Below are 15,386 nucleotides of genomic sequence, written 5' to 3' on the forward strand. Positions count from 1 at the left end.
TTTTCCTTTTTTGGCAAGAATGATAAAGAATTAGGTTAATTCTGACATTAAGAAACATGGTTGACACCTTTGTTTCATAACTGTACTACAGAATTTGGGAAGGCCAGTAACAAAAAACTGAAAGAGCATCTAAACAAGAAATATAACTTTATGCACAGACTCTATAAAGGAAGACAAGAAGAATATAGAAAGATATGAAAAAGTTTAATACCTATGCAGAAGATTAAGGTTACTTCAGGTACTCCAATAGCTCAGTTAATAGCACTGGCTAAGGTATAATATATCACAATGACCTCCAACTACTTCAATAGTCTTGAAAAACTTAATTCGCACATGTGCATGAAAATACATATGTGTGCATAAACGCACACATGGCATGTACACATATATACACAAAGATACACATATATTATACACCTCCAATATTGCTTTCATAATTATTTTCCTGATAACAGAAGTCTGCCACTAAATGGAAATAAACTATAGCAAGGAAGAGCACTTAAGCTCTTTAAAAGGGTACGGCCAACCCCCTTAGGCCCAAAATGCCCTTTCTGAATTAACATAGTGGCTTTAATTAAAAACTAGGCAGAGAATCAGTTTGATTTTCAGTACAACACTGCATCCGTCCATGGTGAGTGCCTAATTTCCGTATCTCTATCCTCTGCATAATATGCAAGTCCTTGGTTGTTTTAAACTGTTGCCCTGGGGAATCGAAAAGAGTCTATAAGAGGGGCCATGTGCCATTTAGAAAGTATACTAGCAACGAAGAAAAAAAAGCAATAGTGAATTGGAAGATGGTTAATCAAATCCATTCTGATTCATGAAACTTTAACAGTTAAGGGGGCAATACTTCTTTACAAGAACATAGAAAGAAAAGCTATACAAAGCTCGTAATAGTAACCTATGAGCTATCTGAAATACCATAGCTTGCAAAAAGTTCACACTACCGTGAATACATAAAATCAACTTGTATAGCATAATCTATGATAAACACTCAAACAGATGGCTAAAAACTTCAGGGGTTAGGCCCATATGTGATAATGACTAACATTACGGTTGCAATTTAAGCTGAACAAAGAAATCCATTAAAAATGAAAAAAATCCATTCAATTTCAGAACTGAACCTCTTTTAATCATTCATTTTCAGAACTTCTATTAAAATCCAGCAAATAATTCTTACATGAACACCTTCAAACAGACATCTTGACTGTGCACATCTAATCTCAAGTGACCTGTTTATTCATTATAATGAAGGTAATTCTATGACAAATTCAAGTTGACCTGCATGAAAGCTTCCAGTGGAAACAGTCTTTTTATCCAAATTTTGAGCTGAGCTGGAGATCTAGAAACAACTACTTTCCCTACTCCTCGTATCCAACTCCCAGCTGAAAGATTAAAGATTACATATCCTGTGCCAAACCTCCTTATTGAATGCCTTCACATTTACAGTAGATCGCTCTTCTCTTAAATGCTACAAGTTTTGCCAGATGTATGAAATGTTCATTTAAATTGAAATCACTAAAATCTGATTTTGCCAGTTAACAGTAATAGCATTTGAATGATGTTTTAGCTCTGGCCCATTAGTCTGATGTGATGAATGACAAAATATGACTTTTTTAAAAAAAAAAAACAAACTTGCACAAGTATAATCAAAACCAAAATTTGTTAAAGTACCAGAATTCAACAAAGTAATCAAGGTCTCAAAATCTTCTCTGAGAAGAGGCGAGATAAGCAATATGCAAAAATCTAGGGAAAGTAAAAGAGATGGGAAGTACCCTTTACAGATTCTAGAACTGAAAAGCTTACATGTAATCTTGAGCTCAATTAATTATAATTTTTCCCAGATTTTAATCACTCTATTATGTGATATAATTCTGTAAAAAAGTATATACAGTACTTATATCAAGGAAAACTATGTATCTGCCTGACAATTTGAACAGAACAGCACACTCAATTTTAACTATCTGCTTAGTTGAGAACTGACATTTGCCACTTACTTTAAGAAAAGTGATCAAAGACAAGGTATGTTCATATTAAAATGGACTACAATTCCCACATATTCACCAGCAGCTTCAGGGCTCACTCAAAGCTGGTAAAACAATTCAGTATGTCTGCATCCGTTTTGGATACTTTTAAATAGAGCAGCCAGGTAGAACAGACATTGGACAAAGGCCTTGAGTACCTGTACTAGAATCATACTTGGCTTTTGGGATGTACCAAAAACATTCAGAAGGAGTCAAAGTAACAAAAAAAATCCCCAAATTGGGTTTCCCCCCCCAATAGGTGGGTTTTGATATTAAAATCTGATCTCATTTACCCCATGAAGAAGCAAAACTACTCTAAAGCACCAACAATTGTCTTTTTCCTTACATCTGCATACAGATTATGGTTCTATCTCACCTGGAGTTACAAATGCTTACAAGTGTAAACATGTATGGTGATCCTATTTATCTTGAATGGGATTTATTGATAGCCAGTATCATAAGTTTAAAAGTTACACTATAACTATTAAAGTTTTATGTGAAATGCAAGTTTTACACAGCTGTGATACATAATGCATCTGTTGGAGCCAACAGAAATCTACAAGTCAAGGGGACACACCAGCAGTACCACACACGGTATGCTGATGGGAGAGAATTCTTGGTTTTGGTTGGACTGCAGGAGACGCAAACCCCACCAAAATCAGTTAACTCATTTCATTTTTAGAAGGAAATATATACATTAGCTGTGGCTAGATATTTAGAGCCAAAAGGAAAAAGGAGTAGCCTCCACCTGAAACCTGGAAGGACAAAAGGAGTTGCTAAAAGTTTTCTTAGCCTTCTGGATATCCGAAGTGAAGGAAGAAGAGAGGAGAGTGTTTTCCAGCCAAGTTAGATATATAGAGTTAAACATAATAGCCCATCACCAAACTCCTTTGAAGTTGAACTCATTAGCTTGGTCACCCAAACTTTTAAGTAACTTGGATACATCTACAGTTCAGTCAATACAAACTAACACTGCAGTAGCATCAAGTAGCACAGAACAAGCTATACCAAACAAGCATTTACACACCATCTGGATTGGGTCCTGCAGGTCCTGACATAGCTATATTGCTCAAGTTGATGTAATCTCCCAGTAGCTTCAGCTTTTGAATAAAATCTTCAGTTTAGTCTCTCAATTAAAATTTCCCTTCAAGCTGTACTTTTAAGTATCTTTTTTTTTTGCTGTCCTGTTTTCTCTCTTAAGCATCTACATGAATCCTAAAATTCCAAATTGAATGCAGTACTTCAGCTGAGTTTTCCCCAATTCCACCAAGAATAAAAATGGCAACTTCATTGCCTCTATGCCAATTCCTGTTGATGCAACCAGGAATTACATTTTCCCTTCCCACCACAATCATCCCCTCATAGATTTACATTACGTGCGATCCACCAATGACTCACAGTCTTTTGCATCCATCTTTAATCCGTTTCATTTTCCTGATGTCAGACCACTTTTCAAGATCCTTTGCTTTCTAATAATTGTCATCCAAAGGGCACAGAATTCCCCCAAGTGTAGTATCATTAAAAACAAAAGTGTAACCATTCAGATGACAAAGATTAATGAAAATGTGCTACAGTTGGTCCCCAGACAGTCATTCCAGTTTCATTTATTTGATATTTATGATTTGAAATTCATTTTGCTGTGCCTCCCATTAAAGCAATTTTTCATTATATTTCTTTAGTTCACATATTAATATAATTGCTATCATCTTATCATTCAGAAATTGCTTTGCCAAATTCCATGCTTCACTGAAATACTCAGCCCTCTCAACTTGAGCATATTCCACTAAGTTGAATATTTTTAGTTATTCTCCACCCATTTAAGACACTTTTCTTAACATATTATCATTAATACTGACCGCACTTGAAACTTTTTGGGGATGTTTGTAATCTTTAAAATTCACAAATCAAGCTTGTTTTCTCTGGGTCATCCATTACTTAATCAACCTTCCCATTAGTAAGCAGCCTGTACTTCTTTCCCTTGTTACTTCATTTCTAGTGTATTTATTGAACCTTCTCTCCTTTTAGCAATCCAACAAAGTCATTTTCCAAAAATAAAATATTGATTAAAACATTGTTATTAAAAAAAAAGACAAGTTAAGTAATTCTCTTCATTTCAGTATACATAGCTTTTCAAGGACTTGGTTTTTTCCCCTCCTTAAGCTTACTCACAGCCACACACTGTATAGCTTCACCTGCTTGTGCAAGAGTGCGCATCTGTATATACACGTTCACATAAGCATACACGTGCCAGCACCAAATCCTCCCAAATTTCTAATTTCAGTTTCATCAGAAACAAGGGCTGAAAACGGAATATATGCTGTAAAGACTCTGTATTTAGCGGTATTTTCCTACCTTTTTTAAGCCAGCAAATCCTTCCGATTCCAGGAAGAAAAAGGCAAAGGGCATCAACACAAACAAACATAAATTCGAAAAAAGAGAAGCAAGATTCCATAAACCTGCAACAAACAAGAAAAGTTTACATTATGAGTTTCTCAGCAGTAAAAGTTAAAGACACTACATTTTCCTCCCTTATATATAACAATAATACACATACAAGTGCTAACAGAAGCCAGGTTTTTACGGATATAGTTATTTACAGGCTGAAAAATACCCTTTTCTCTGCAGAATCATGTTCAAACAAAAACTGGATACCAACTTAAAGAGCAACAAATGTCTGAAGTCTTGGGAGACAGACTGCAAACTCAGATGGACTACTTCTACAATACCCCACTGAAGGCTCTTCAGAAAACCACCTTAAAAGTTTTCAGGACAAGAGTATTTTACCACTATCAGTGAATCTCACAAAATTAAGTTCTGTGTACTCACTTCCTCCCATATTTTTTCTTCAAGAGAAACTTACACAAATCATGGATTTTAACATGAACAATACACAACTGCCATCATCACCTCCAAATTAGAAGAAGGTATCATGGTAACAGCAACAGCAGCCTTCCATGATGAGATGACTGGCTCAGTGGGCAAGAGGAGAGCACTGGATATTGTTTATCTCAACTTTAGTAAGGCTTTCAACATAATCTCCCATAAATCTCCTCATAGTCTAATTAATGAAGTATGAGCTCGGTAAGTAGACTCTGAGGTGGACTGAAAATTGGCTAAGCTTCTGGGCTCAAAAGGTTGTGACCAGCACTACAAAGTCAGGCTGGAAGCCAGTCACCAGTGGTAGAGCCCTGCAGGTCGATATTGGTTTTAACATCTTCATTAATGATGTGGACAATGGGAGAGAGCGCAACCTCAACAGGTTTGCTGAAGGTACGAGGTGGGGAGGAACAGTGGCTTACCACTCAGATGAACCTCACAAGGCTGGACAAATGGGCAGAGCACACACTGGGGACCAATCATCCCAAAAGCAGCTTTGGAGAAAAGGCCTTAGAGGTTCTGTTACACACCAAGCTGAACATGAGCCAGCAATGTGCCCTTGCAGCAAAGGCAGCCAACAGCATCCTGGGCTGCATTAGAAGTGTTGCCAGCAGGTCAACGGAGATGATCCTTCCTCTCTCCTCAGCACTGGCAGCACACATTTGGAGCACCACATCCAGTTGTGGGCTCCTCCATACAAGACGGACACAGCCATACTGGAGCGAGTCCAGCAAAGGACTACAAAGATCATTAAAGGATTGGAGCATCCGTCATACAAAGAGAGGCTATGAAAGCTGGAATTGTTTAGCCTTGAGAAGAGAGGACTTGGGGAGATATTATCATTGTATACAAATATCTGATGAGGGAGGGGGAAAAGAAAACAGTCGGACTCTTCGCAGTGGTATCCAGTGAATGGAGAATAGGCAATGAGCATGAATTGAAAAACTGGAAAACCTATTTGAACATGGGGGGACCAAACACACAACACTTTTTCCACTGTGAGTGTAATAAAACACTGCAACAGGTTGCCCACAGAGGTTTTGTAATCTCCATCCTTCAACATATTCAAAACATGAGCGGGCACTGCCTTCAGCAGTCTGCTTTGAGCAGGGGGTCAGACTAGACTATTTACAGAGGTCCCTTCCAACCTCAACCATTCTGTGATCTAGGTGAAAAATCAACAACTGACTAAAACTAGAACATCTGTAAGACACATGTGACATCTGCAGGAAGGGAAAAGGTTTAGAAAACAACCTGAAGTGATAACTGATCTCCATTAAGGGTATCTGTTCTAGTAAGATTTTCTTAAGCTGAACACTTTCTTAACAGCCAGTTTCTGGTGCCTAAACATGAACCCATCATCATCCTATCAAAAGTTGTACAGGATGCAGTGTTTCTTCTTTATGAAAGCAGCAGCTTACCTACAATTTAGTAGCTACAGGTTTAACAAGCGTCACATGTTCTGCATCCTGAAAACACAACTTATTTTGTGGTTGCGAAAAACAAGCTTAGTCCCCTACCTTCCCCAAAATTCCAAAATTCTGCAGGACTATATTATATCACCTGAAATCCAAAAAAGAACATTCCCCATGATAAGAACATTTGAACTAACAGCTCTATTTATTTTTTTATTCTCATGTACAGGCTTGTTCATTTTCTTCTTTGAAATTGTCCATTTTGAAAGAATAGGGAAGGAAAGAGACGTTTACTGGATGTCTGGGAAATTCACTACTGAGAAAAATTCCTGTATTTAGTTCCAAATGTAAAAGAGTTAGCAGTTATCTTCACCTACACTGCTTTAAAAAAATGCTTTCACCATATATACTTCCTTTTTCCTTAAATGAAATTATTTAAATTTCAAGGAAAAATAAAAACAGAGGAGGAGGGAGGCAGGGAGCCAAGAAATCTACTTCTCCAGCAATGGATAGCACCAGGACACCAGGAACCAAACTTAGCCAAATAAGCTACAGAAAACAAAACAAGAAAATTCCAAGAGATGCGTGAAATATAATACTCAATTGCTAAAGAAAACAAACTGCCTAAAGGTGGCTAAACTCCAGTTAACAAAGAGGGGGATTTTTCCTTTTGAATTTGCTTAGCCAGGAAGCTCCTGTTACCATCCAAGAAACATTCACACATAGCAACATCAGCAAGAATGTCATTAACAGCCCTTACTAGGGGTACATTAACTCAAGCACTCTGCGTACTTCCCCACACACACACTTTTTTTTCAGAAAATTAAGACACCAGTGTTAGAGTAGAAATACTATCAGATGGGGCTGGGGGTCTTATTTCAGCAGTTTTCTCTAACTGAAGACAGTGCATTCTGTTACTGAATTTACACATTAGTAGCTGATAGGAACCACATTTACAGAAGAATATTAAACTACAGAGCTATGACATGCATGTAAAGTTATGAGAGGCAAAGACAGTGCTGTACTGCTGCTGACATACATATACACTTTCCTCAAAGCAAGGAACATACACAGCCCTCTTCTTCCCCTACTGTATTTCTTATCTGAATTTAATAGTAGAGGAATCAATTTAAAATAGACCCAAAAAAATAATTATTTTCTATTACGTTGACTGCACCATAAAATTGCATGAGACACACTTGCAGGTATCAACATATATAAAAACTTTAAGCAGTCTATTGGAATATTTTAATTTTTTTTTTTTTTGCATTCGTAGTGACCTAAGAATATCCCCCATTAAAAAGTTAATGAAACATAAAAATTAAAAATCTCTCAGTCTTTGGCAGACATATTAGACCCTGAGCAATTTTTTGTCTTGCTTATTCATGGCAGTTTCATTAACTTTTACCCCCACCTGGTGGTTGTATCCAACAACAGCACAAATGAACATCCAGCTGTCAGAAGTACTTCTGGGTTTAGTTCAACATGCATTAGATGAGAGTGTTTATACTGGATCCAGGTAGGGGCTTTCTGCCTAGTGTCAAAAATTCCAGGCATATATTTTCGCTTTTTCTATATGCTACAACTAATGCAACAGTGTACAGTATAAAAACCCTTAATGTCATTTTCAAGTACCTCAGACTATATCTGTAATTGATATATCTGCAAAACTGAAGTGTTTTAAAGCAATACAAATTTTCCCATTTGGTAACATTTGCAAAGCAGTTAGCAAAGCACACATGAAGGCTATGATAGAGTATTATAGAGATATGAACATTTTCTGAACTCGAGTGCTTGTGATAGCACTGTCAGCTCTCAAAACTTGCACTTGTAGTTTCATAACTACAAAAACGTATTGCCACTACATGGAATAGGTTTTTACAGAGCAGTGCAATGCTATTGTGCAAACCTAGTGAACACCACAAGAGGGAGCCCTTCCCCAAGGTAATGTTTCGAAATAAAGTACATTCGATTTTTGTCAAGTTGCAGTTACAGATGTTTCTGAAGCCTTCACACCAACTGTGGTAAATCTTGGGTTCGTTCAGTCATGTCTACCCCAGCGTAAGCTTTGCAATATACCATCTTGGAAACACCAAGATGCTGAATTTACTTCTTTGATAGCCATTACTACTGAACTTACATAAATTATCCTGGGCATGCATAAAGTGGTAATTTCAAAAGATTATCACATTAAAAATCAAAACAACATGGTCACTGGAAAGTTCAAAGGCCTTCCTATGTGACAACTACTTTCTCCAGCAGATTTCTAATTAACTCATGTTTTCTCAAGTACTGTAGCAACTCTGATAGAGTGAAAATTTCTGAATTGGTTATTATAATTTTCACTCTGTAATATTTTATTGTAGCTTTTTCCAAATTCAATTCAGACACAGAAGGAAGGATTATTTTCCACTAAATACTTTTTTTTCCATGTTTGGGAGTAAAGTATATAAATCTGTCTGAGCAGCTAAATCTGTGTGAAAAATGAGAATTAGCTAGAGTTTTTTTTCCTTCCATGTAGGAGACATACCAAATTAGCAATCCCCCATGACGTGACAAAACATATCATAGAAGAACTCAATTAGAAAGAACCTCTAAAGTCATGTAGTCTGATCTGCTGCTTAAAACTGCTAAACTGCAGATGCAATCAGGTTGCTCAGGGCTTTAGCCAGCTGAGTTTTGGAAAACTTCCAAGGATTTAGATTTCCCAGTCTCTCTGGACAACCTTTCCCAGTGTTCAACCATCCCCACTGTGAAGAATTGTTGCTTCACATCCTGCAAACATTGCTTCTTGCCTCTCACTGCACGTTCCAGAGAAGAAGCTGGCCCTACACAAACCCCTCACCAGTTGCAAATCCAGCTGTGCCCTGGCTTTCCTAATTTCACACCAGGATATTAATCCAGGTGATATTTCTACACCTCTCCTGGGTAGTTCATCCCTACTTCTACCTTCTGTATGCTTCCTTTTTGCTTTTGAGCTCAGGAGTTCCCCATTAAGCCAAGTCAACCTCCTATTACACCTGCTCATTTTCCTGCACACTGAGGTGCACATTACAGTGCTTAAAGGTTATCCTTGAAAGTAAGCATCTCTCCTGGCTTCCTTTGCCTTCAGGGCATTCTCCAGTAAGGTCCCACATACACATTTCCTGAAGATGACAAAGTCTATTCTCTCAAAATGTGAGGTCTTTATTCTACTATTTTCCCTCCTCACTTTTCTCAGGTCTTAAGCTACTTTGTCACCACAGTCAGGGTCACCATTGACTACCACACCTACAGTCAACTCCTCCTTCATGGGTTTAAAAAAAATTCCTTTACTGTCCAGATAACACAAAAAATACTCAACTAGTTTCAGAAAGATGACAGACAATACACATTAATTCCTGTCTTCACCTATTCATGTTTAATTTGTTGTAAACTACTTTAATCTTAAAAAAAACAACCACATGCCAAAACAACTTTCAAGTTAGGGATCTGGAAATTAATGAATTTGTTATCTGTGAGTTTATAAGACATTTAGCAAAAAGTGTACGTTTTTCTGAGAAAAATCTTCCAAAGACCAATTACCCTCTCTTCACAGGAACAGAAAAAGGACAGCACAGTTAACTTGTAAATTATGTGTTCTAGATTAAATAATACCTTCACTATGTGAAACAATTTATCTTCCTTCTCCAGCCAAATCTACTAAAGAATGTCCTGTTTCCACCAGTTATTTCCCTTAGACACATAGAAGTGTCCAAATTATTTTCAAATATTAGTATCCATTATACATGCCAGTCGTAAGCATGTTAACCAATATTGGAAAGCCTAAGAAACTCATTCTGGCAGACACATCAAGGCATCATCGCTGCAAGCACAAGTAATATTTTTTTCTTGCATCTTGCTTTCCTTGAAATAGCTTATTTTTATTGTGCCTCTTTACCACACTTGATACACTTACATTCTATAATTTTCCTTGTTTACAAATCAATCACTAACAGTTGAATTTAACTATCTAATCCCAACTTCTCATAGCTAGCAAGTTTCTTAAATTTCTTATTTTTGAGAATAAATTTACTTGTATCATCATAAAGAGACAGGCTTATGAATCTTGCATTAACATATGAGGAAGAAGTTTGAACATTATGTTTTCAAGTTAGCTTCTAGTAGCTCTTATTCTACATTAATATTCAAACCAAAGCAAATTTGGTTTAATTCCATCAAGTCTGCATAATTCTTAAAAAAAAAAACAAAAAACAAAACAACAAACACCAGAACAGTTAAGACCGACTTTTGTGATATGTCACACAACAGCAAAAACAACTAACCAATAACATATTAACAAATCAATTAGCATCTTAAATGAAAATGGAGTTATTTTGAAAATAATAACATATCTGTGCATGTATAATGAAGACATCCATTTTAATTACATTATGCTGAGTACTAACCATGAATTAGTGAGCCATTTAACCACTGAATATAGTAGTTTTGTGGAAAAGAAAGCAGGATCTCATTGCTGATTATTGAGAAAGGTAGAAGCAGGACTGCACCAGCTGAAACTGCTAGAGTGAAGGTGCTCAAGAACAGCCTGAAATTTAAAGAAATGTACCACTGTTACCACCAACATGCTCTGAACAGGGGGGAAAAAAGTAGTTAGCCTACCTATTAATCAGTGTCTGAAGGCAACACATTCTTAGATCGTAAAGGGGCAGGAGAAACTGTGATTTCCACAATATTTCACTTCCAAAATGCAAATTTCAAATACCAAGTAAGTTACAGAATCCAGTAAAAATAGCTCATTTTTACCATCTACCACAATTATTCTCTTGGGACTTGTATGCATTCAATTCCAATGTCATACACAGGTTAAATTATTGGAGTTCATGGAGTGTCTCTTCATAAGTCTCCTATTTTAGTTTTCATTTCCCACATACACACTCAGAATGAAAAAAACTTCTATTTCTATATTCTCACTATAGTTTTTAAAAGCAGAGCTTTTTAATGCCTAAAAAGTGAGTACAATTACACATAAACAGATATTTTAACACCAAACTGAAAAAAAAAAACCAACATTGCTTTTCTTTCACAATGTAGTTACTCGAGTATCATCTCATAGCTTGGGGTTTTCTGATAGCTGTAAAGTCAATACAGAGAAATTGTCGTAATTATTTAGAATATTTACGTTTATTCTTTTTAGATCCCAAATACAACTTATGTCAAATGCCATCTTGTGGCACTAAAAAACAACTGTGTTCTTCAAAAAGAAATAACACCGACAAAAATGTTCTGACAGAACTAACTCAATGCTAGAATAAAATTAGAAATAATTCTGAAAATTGCATGACAAAAAAGATAAACTTAAATAGGTCATTCCTACAACACAAATGTCAGTAAGTTGTTCACAAAGATCTTACTTTTCCTTAACAGTCTACAAATCTATTTTTCATTCACACAATACTTAACTTAGAGAAGAAAGTCTGGGTGACTTATTTAAAAAAAAATAATATACATATATATATATGTATGTGTTTTTGTTGTTGGTTTCTGAGGTATTTTTTTCTCTTATTTAAGGTTAAGCATTCTAAGCCAGAATTGTGAAATCTAACAGACTACAGCCTTTCAAGGTGCTACAGCAGTTTGGCTTTGCCTTCTCCTCCCACCCACCTCTTAAGTCCTGACAATTATGCTATGCAAAGAAATATCCATCTGCATATGTTTGACAGTTATTGCTTTTTGGAAAATAACATACACACTTAAGGAACAAGAAAGCTTAGGCTGAAAGAACAAGAAGCATTTTATATTTATAACACTACTTTTAATGAAAGGCTATTACTCTGATGGAAGTGCTAATCTTGTCTTACACTGTTTTTGCATGAAGAACACAGTATTTACAATTGATACTTGCTGTGTTTTAAAGTTAAACTCGAAAATAGATGCAGGGGGGATAACAGTTAACAAGACAAATTTTACTCTCTGAATATTGAAAAATTCAGAACCAGGCTAAGACCACAGCTGCTATGAAAATCATTCTATCTAGAAGGGCCTTCACTGTAGTCTTAAAAGCACAGCAGATGCTTCTCTACTTGAGAGGGAAGAGCTTCATAGCATTTAAAAGTATGTATTTTTCTATAGATCTGAAGTAGACCTTGTGGCAAATAAGTTCAAATTCATTAAAAAAATTCTGGTACCAGACACTACTATGAGAAGCATGCGTAAGATTTACATCACCTTTGTACATCTTTCAAGCTTGCCACAAATGCACAACTGAAAGCGAACAGCTTGCAATGTACTCGGCACTTTCCGAGGGTACAAGACAAATCAATAAAATACTCATGAGCTCTCCTTCCAAGAGGATGACAGTACCACCATGGAAGAGCTAAGAACATTGTAATAAGCAAGTAGCAAGCCCACAGTTTAGTAAATCATGTAACTGAGGGCAGCAACAGCTCACAGATGTTCTGCAAATCTTCAGACATATTTAAATAGAAGAAATTAATATCTAGCTTTACAAAGGAACAGGAAAAGGAGAGAGTGTGGCTGGCAGACCAGCAAGTCTGGCAAATGCTTGTCTTCCATTTGTTATTCTTTTTTAAGTTTTTTTTAAGATGATCAAATATAGTTGTCTACTTCAGGGTGAACTAACTTTCTTTCCAGGATCCATTGCCTCCCTTGATAGGGCTTCCATTGACTGCAGTGGGAACTTAAAATACCTACCTCCCATAGAAACACCTACATTTTAGAGACCTAAATTTAGGTGCAGGTCTTGCACTGAATTCCATCTCTTGCATCAGGTCCTCATGCAATATTCTGGCCAACTTTATGCCTACCAGCAAAACCATAGGTGAAAAAAGCCCTAGACCAAACTGCCTTCCCTCTTGTCATGCCTTTCATAATACTAGGTGTCACTTGATCAAATCTTTTTCCTCTGTCCTCTAGCAAACTATTTGCTGTCATACTTAAAATGGACTGTTATTTGGAAGCATACAAGATTCATATCATAATAATATACCAAGAAACAAAAGTTCTGCAAAAATGAGCTATACATACGATATTCTGTTAACAATGGCATCTTCATCCTCTTGCTCATCTGAAAATTAAATTACAGCAGATTATATTCAATACTTAGTCATCTTTCCTCAGGCTAAAATGTATATACATAGGAATAATTAATTTACAATTAAAATCTAGAATTACTAAAACAATTTGTCAGCATCAATATTTTAAGAACATTCGTAACAAAAATGATTTTTTTTTTTTTTTGCTTGCCTTAAACTCTTTTCAATCAATGTAACTACAAAGTTATTCCACTTTATTTAAATATACAGATCAAAGTTTCTTGGAAGCATCTTCCAGAAGGCTCTGCAGGTAACAAGCTTTCAGACTACTACCAGCATGGCTGCTGCTAGGAACTGTCCTTTGGGGACCTCTGAAACCACAGAGAGCACGCAAGCTACAGGGAAGTCTTAGGGTCCATACTAACTACTACTATAAAATGCTAAATAGATGTTTCATTTTCAGTATAAATGTATTTTTAAAACAAGAAAGTACACCCAGAACAGTACTGACCACCACTCAGTTGCTTCCCCTTACTCATCCATCCTCCCTACTCCTGGGGATTTGGGGGAGGCAGGGAAGGAGAGTAGTCGTTGTTGTTTGTTTTGGATTTAAGATACCATGGCTTCCCTTCTGGTATTTCACATTTTAGACCATTTTTGTTCACTTATTCTTCAATTAATATTCCAATTTTTTGAAATATTATCAACATTTAACTCAGAGGTCAATCACTAATACATCCTCCATTTATTCTTTACATCCTTCTCTACACACATTTATACACAAATGTATGCATTTCTACATTTTAAATAATTTTAAGTCAGCTTTCTTCTTTTAAGTCTCCCAAGTTTTCCGTGAGAAGTAACTCAAATTTATTTTAAAATCTAAGAATAAAGCCAGGTGTTTCAAGTTTATGTTATGCACACAGTTGAAATAAACATGTAGCCACTAACATCATGCTATTTTGAAATTCTTCTGTGAAAGTACATTGGGTTATTGTTTCTCTCTCTTTTTTTTTTTTTTAATGAGAATCTCGTGGTGTTTTGAGAGACTAAGTCAAGGTCTCTTATGAATCGTTTTGGCTAAAGAGCTTGTTGTAGAAACAGCAAACAATTTGTCCTGAAAGAATTCCAGATGGGTTAATTCTTCAAACGTGTCTCATCAGGAAGAGCCTAGCAGGCTACAAAGTTTGCCTAACTAAATGCTCACAAAGCTTTCATAAAGTCAGGAAAGCTGCAGAGCAGTTCCTCTCAGTAGCTGATGAGATCAGCTGCCAAAAAGGTAGTAAACGTGTCTTTACATCCAATAGTGTTTGCCAAACCAGTTTCCCTTCCCTGTTCTTCCCTATCTCCAAATGGTAGCAGCTTTGTAGTCTCCAAAATACATATCAGGATCAGAAGACAGTAACCACCTTACTTTTTAAACTATTTCCTATGTTTACAGAGGTGCACTTTTTTTTTTTAAAGGAATTACATTTCTTGAAGAGTTTACTTTTCTAAACACAAACCCACCTATAAAAGCAGCTCTGTAACAACACAGGTCACTATAGCTCAATAAACAGTTTCCATCAAAGTTCGAAGTGCCAAGATTATCATGCATAAGAATGCTTCTCCAGCATGACTGACTGAGCATTACCAAGCACCAAGGTCCCAGATGAATTGACAGGAGTCAAAGATTCTGCCATTTTATACAGATCTTTATGCTACTGCCTTTAGAAGAAATATAGAAGAAAGTTACAGGGGTTCCTACAGACTAGTTTCACACAGACAATGTTTCTGAAGGGAAAAAAAAAAATTATCTCAAGGAATAAGACTTCAGTGGTGAGGTCATAAGGAACAGGTTAAGAACACTGAAATAACTCTACCTGAGCAAAGCAGGATTTTTTGAAGAAATCCGCTACTTCCCTTCTGTATTACCAGCAACCTTTTCACTTTACCAGCTAAAGCTCTGAACTTGATTTTGGTGCTAGAACACAGCCTGAAGATACTTATTCTGGAAAAGCTGACGTGAAAGGAGAACAACAGGATCCGAAGGAAAG

The 15,386-nt window shown here is 36.3% G+C and overlaps 1 protein-coding gene across 3 annotated transcripts in view; it reads right to left on the reverse strand.

The window, feature by feature from the left end:
• The window catches only part of LMBR1 (limb development membrane protein 1), a 78,145-nt gene that overhangs the window by 46,932 nt on the left and 15,827 nt on the right, over positions 1 to 15,386 (reverse strand). For 2 of the 3 annotated variants that reach the window (XM_075045405.1, XM_075045394.1), the window contains exons 3-5: positions 13,343 to 13,382; positions 10,744 to 10,883; positions 4,377 to 4,480 (exon numbers count right to left, since the gene is read on the reverse strand). In XM_075045405.1, coding sequence (XP_074901506.1) covers positions 4,377 to 4,480; positions 10,744 to 10,883; positions 13,343 to 13,382 — 284 coding nt within the window. Of the gene's footprint in view, positions 1 to 4,376; positions 4,481 to 10,743; positions 10,884 to 13,342; positions 13,383 to 15,386 lie in introns of those variants that run through there. The other variant, XM_075045413.1, reaches the window with a different exon arrangement.

The sequence above is a fragment of the Buteo buteo genome, chromosome 2, assembly GCF_964188355.1.
Source record: "Buteo buteo chromosome 2, bButBut1.hap1.1, whole genome shotgun sequence".
NCBI classification, from domain to species: domain Eukaryota; kingdom Metazoa; phylum Chordata; class Aves; order Accipitriformes; family Accipitridae; genus Buteo; species Buteo buteo.